This window comes from Manacus vitellinus, unplaced genomic scaffold (assembly GCF_001715985.3).
Source record: "Manacus vitellinus isolate BGI_N305 unplaced genomic scaffold, ASM171598v3 scaffold_37_pilon, whole genome shotgun sequence".
In the NCBI taxonomy this organism is placed as follows: domain Eukaryota; kingdom Metazoa; phylum Chordata; class Aves; order Passeriformes; family Pipridae; genus Manacus; species Manacus vitellinus.
Window position 1 is genome coordinate 11,134 of NW_021940517.1, and position 2,447 is coordinate 13,580.

The following is a 2,447-nucleotide window of genomic DNA, read 5'->3' on the forward strand; positions in this document are numbered from 1 at the left end:
TAGAGTGAAGCAGGCTCATGAGCCTCCCAGTATCAAATTCCTTCACCTGAGAGATAGCTCAGCCTGCAGTTGAGTGTTTTCTTAAAGATCATTTTGCACTTACAAGCCGGAGCTGATAAAATAGAGATACAAGACAAATTATGCTACCTCTCATACCACTGCAAAACCAGAGAAATTACTGAGGGTTTTTTTCTGCATGTAGACTAGGGAAGAGTTTGGTCCTAAGATCTGACAGTTAGTTTAACAGTATGGATAGAATAAAAGGATAGCTGCTGAAAAATAAAAGAATACACTGAAATTTCATGTGACAGGCAGAGGAATCATTGATTCCACTAGTTATTTAAAAACAAAAACATTAAGAAGAAATTAGTTTTGAGAGAAAGCATTAAACTAGGTTAAAACAATATCATAGGGATGCTGCAATGCTCTCCACAAGGAAGAGAAAAACAAGTAAAGGATTCCTATTATGGTACAGTTTCCATGCAACCCTATTTCTGTTCTGTTTTGACATTTTGCAATAATATTTCCATTATTATTACAGCATTTGCTTTTAGAAATATTGACAGGATCATAATTGATTTGATTAATAAAAATATTTCTCCCCTTTTCTGCTATATTTATGTGGAAGAGCATAATATTTTAAGAAAAAAAAGGAAAACATGCAATCTGCATAAATGTGCAATAAATTTTCTTGCTATTATTTTTCCTATGTCTATGAAATTTTAAAGTCTCCAAAAGATGTATTATTATCTTTTTCAGAAATGCAAATATTTACTGCCACTTGATAAAGGATTAGCAAGTCCTTTATCAAAAGCATAGTATTACACATAAAAGTCTAAATTCTCTATTACTCCCTCCATATAAAGTTATTATTTATTTGAGAAGGGTATTTGATTTGACTGAGGCTGTTCTGCAAAAACAATGCTTCGAAACTCAAATTTAAACTAAGTTGATAATTCTTAAAATTAAATAACAGCCAGAGGGTTTTATGCTGGGCTATGCCTCTAATATTTCTAGATAAAATATACGCATACCTTTTCCCAACTGTTACCTTTTTAAACATTTTATAACTACATATGTAAAATGCTTGTTTATTTTATTGAGTCTTTTTATATGCATTGGCACACTCATAACTATATTTTTTTATTGCAACCACAACAGTGTGGTTATATGGATACCTGAAAGAAGATGTGTTTTTTGAATCTTATAGTTCTTTAGAGTTCAAGGTTTTCAGGACAAAGAATATTTATATTTGAAATTTCTGCAAGATTTGCAATCTATGAAACCCAAATATATATATATATATATATACACACATACAAAGAGTCCTATTCAGTTCTTGTGTGTTATAAATCTTTTTCTACTATCTTCCACAAAATATCTTTTTGCACTTAAAATACTTCAAAAACTAATGCTGACCAGATTTTGGCCTCCCTATCACATGAAATGAAAAATTTCCTGTTAAGATTGTGGCTATGAAAAAGACTGAAATTGCAGTGTGTAGAGGAATTTTTCCTTTTCTTTGTGATTCTCTTTTGCACAAGCATTAGCAAACTTTAAAACAATCAAAATAAGGATCAGAGTACCCAGCAATAAAAGAGAAAAAACCCAAATCTAAGATAAAAGGCTGCTGAAACCAATTACAACCATGTCTTTGTACAGCCCTTTGACAGGCTGCTTCCCAAGGGTGCCCCCATCTCTGGCCATGGGGCAGTTTTGCAGGGAGCCACTAGTTCCCAATGGAGACACCAAGGCTGCTGCTCTTCTGGTGTCTCTAACAAATACAACCCGGGAACAACCACAGCTCTCATTCTACCGAGCAGCAGCTTTTGCTGGCCAGCAAGCCCTGAATCTGTCATCATCCAGGGAAGTGTGATGCAGGGATTTGGGGACCTACCTTCACCACATGGAACTCGCAAGTGTTTAGGTCCCAGTCTCACCTAGGCAAGGAGAAGGCAAAGGACTCTTACCTGAGCTGAGCAAGAACAGAAAGAGAAAGGCAGCTTTGCTAATCCTCATTTTGGCCCCGCTGGCGGGTGCTGGAAGTTGTGTGTGTCAGTGCACAGTTTTATTGACTTGCACTGAAGTGAGGCAGCATCAAATAAACAAGGCAGGAGGATTAAGTTAATCATTCTCCCATGCTGTTCCCCCCTTGCCCATGATGTGGCCATTCAAACAACCTTGAATTGGATGGATTACCAAATCAGATTCAATCATTTCTACTGGATGCTATCAAATGCAAAGGCACTTTCTTGTTTTGCAGGATATTTTTTGTTCTCAAATGGTTAGGTCTTTCTATGCTAGAGAAAAGACAGAAATAATGTTGATGGAAAGCATGGGAAATCATGTGTCCAGGCAAAATTTGAATTTCTCTTGACACTAGAGTCCCAATAGTAAGTTCAGCCATGCATACCTGTATTGATTTATAAGGAGCAACTTCTATTTAA

The 2,447-nt window shown here is 35.8% G+C and overlaps 1 protein-coding gene across 1 annotated transcript in view; it reads right to left on the reverse strand.

Annotated features, from left to right (window-relative positions):
* LOC108643310 (plasminogen-like) overlaps window positions 1–2,077 on the reverse strand; it is a gene marked incomplete at its 3' end in the record, with an annotated part of 12,263 nt that extends 10,186 nt beyond the window's left edge. The window contains exon 1 of the mRNA XM_029961623.1: window positions 1,971–2,077. Coding sequence (XP_029817483.1) covers window positions 1,971–2,019 — 49 coding nt within the window. The remainder of the gene's footprint in view (window positions 1–1,970) is intronic.
* Between the last annotated feature and the right edge of the window lie 370 nt (window positions 2,078–2,447).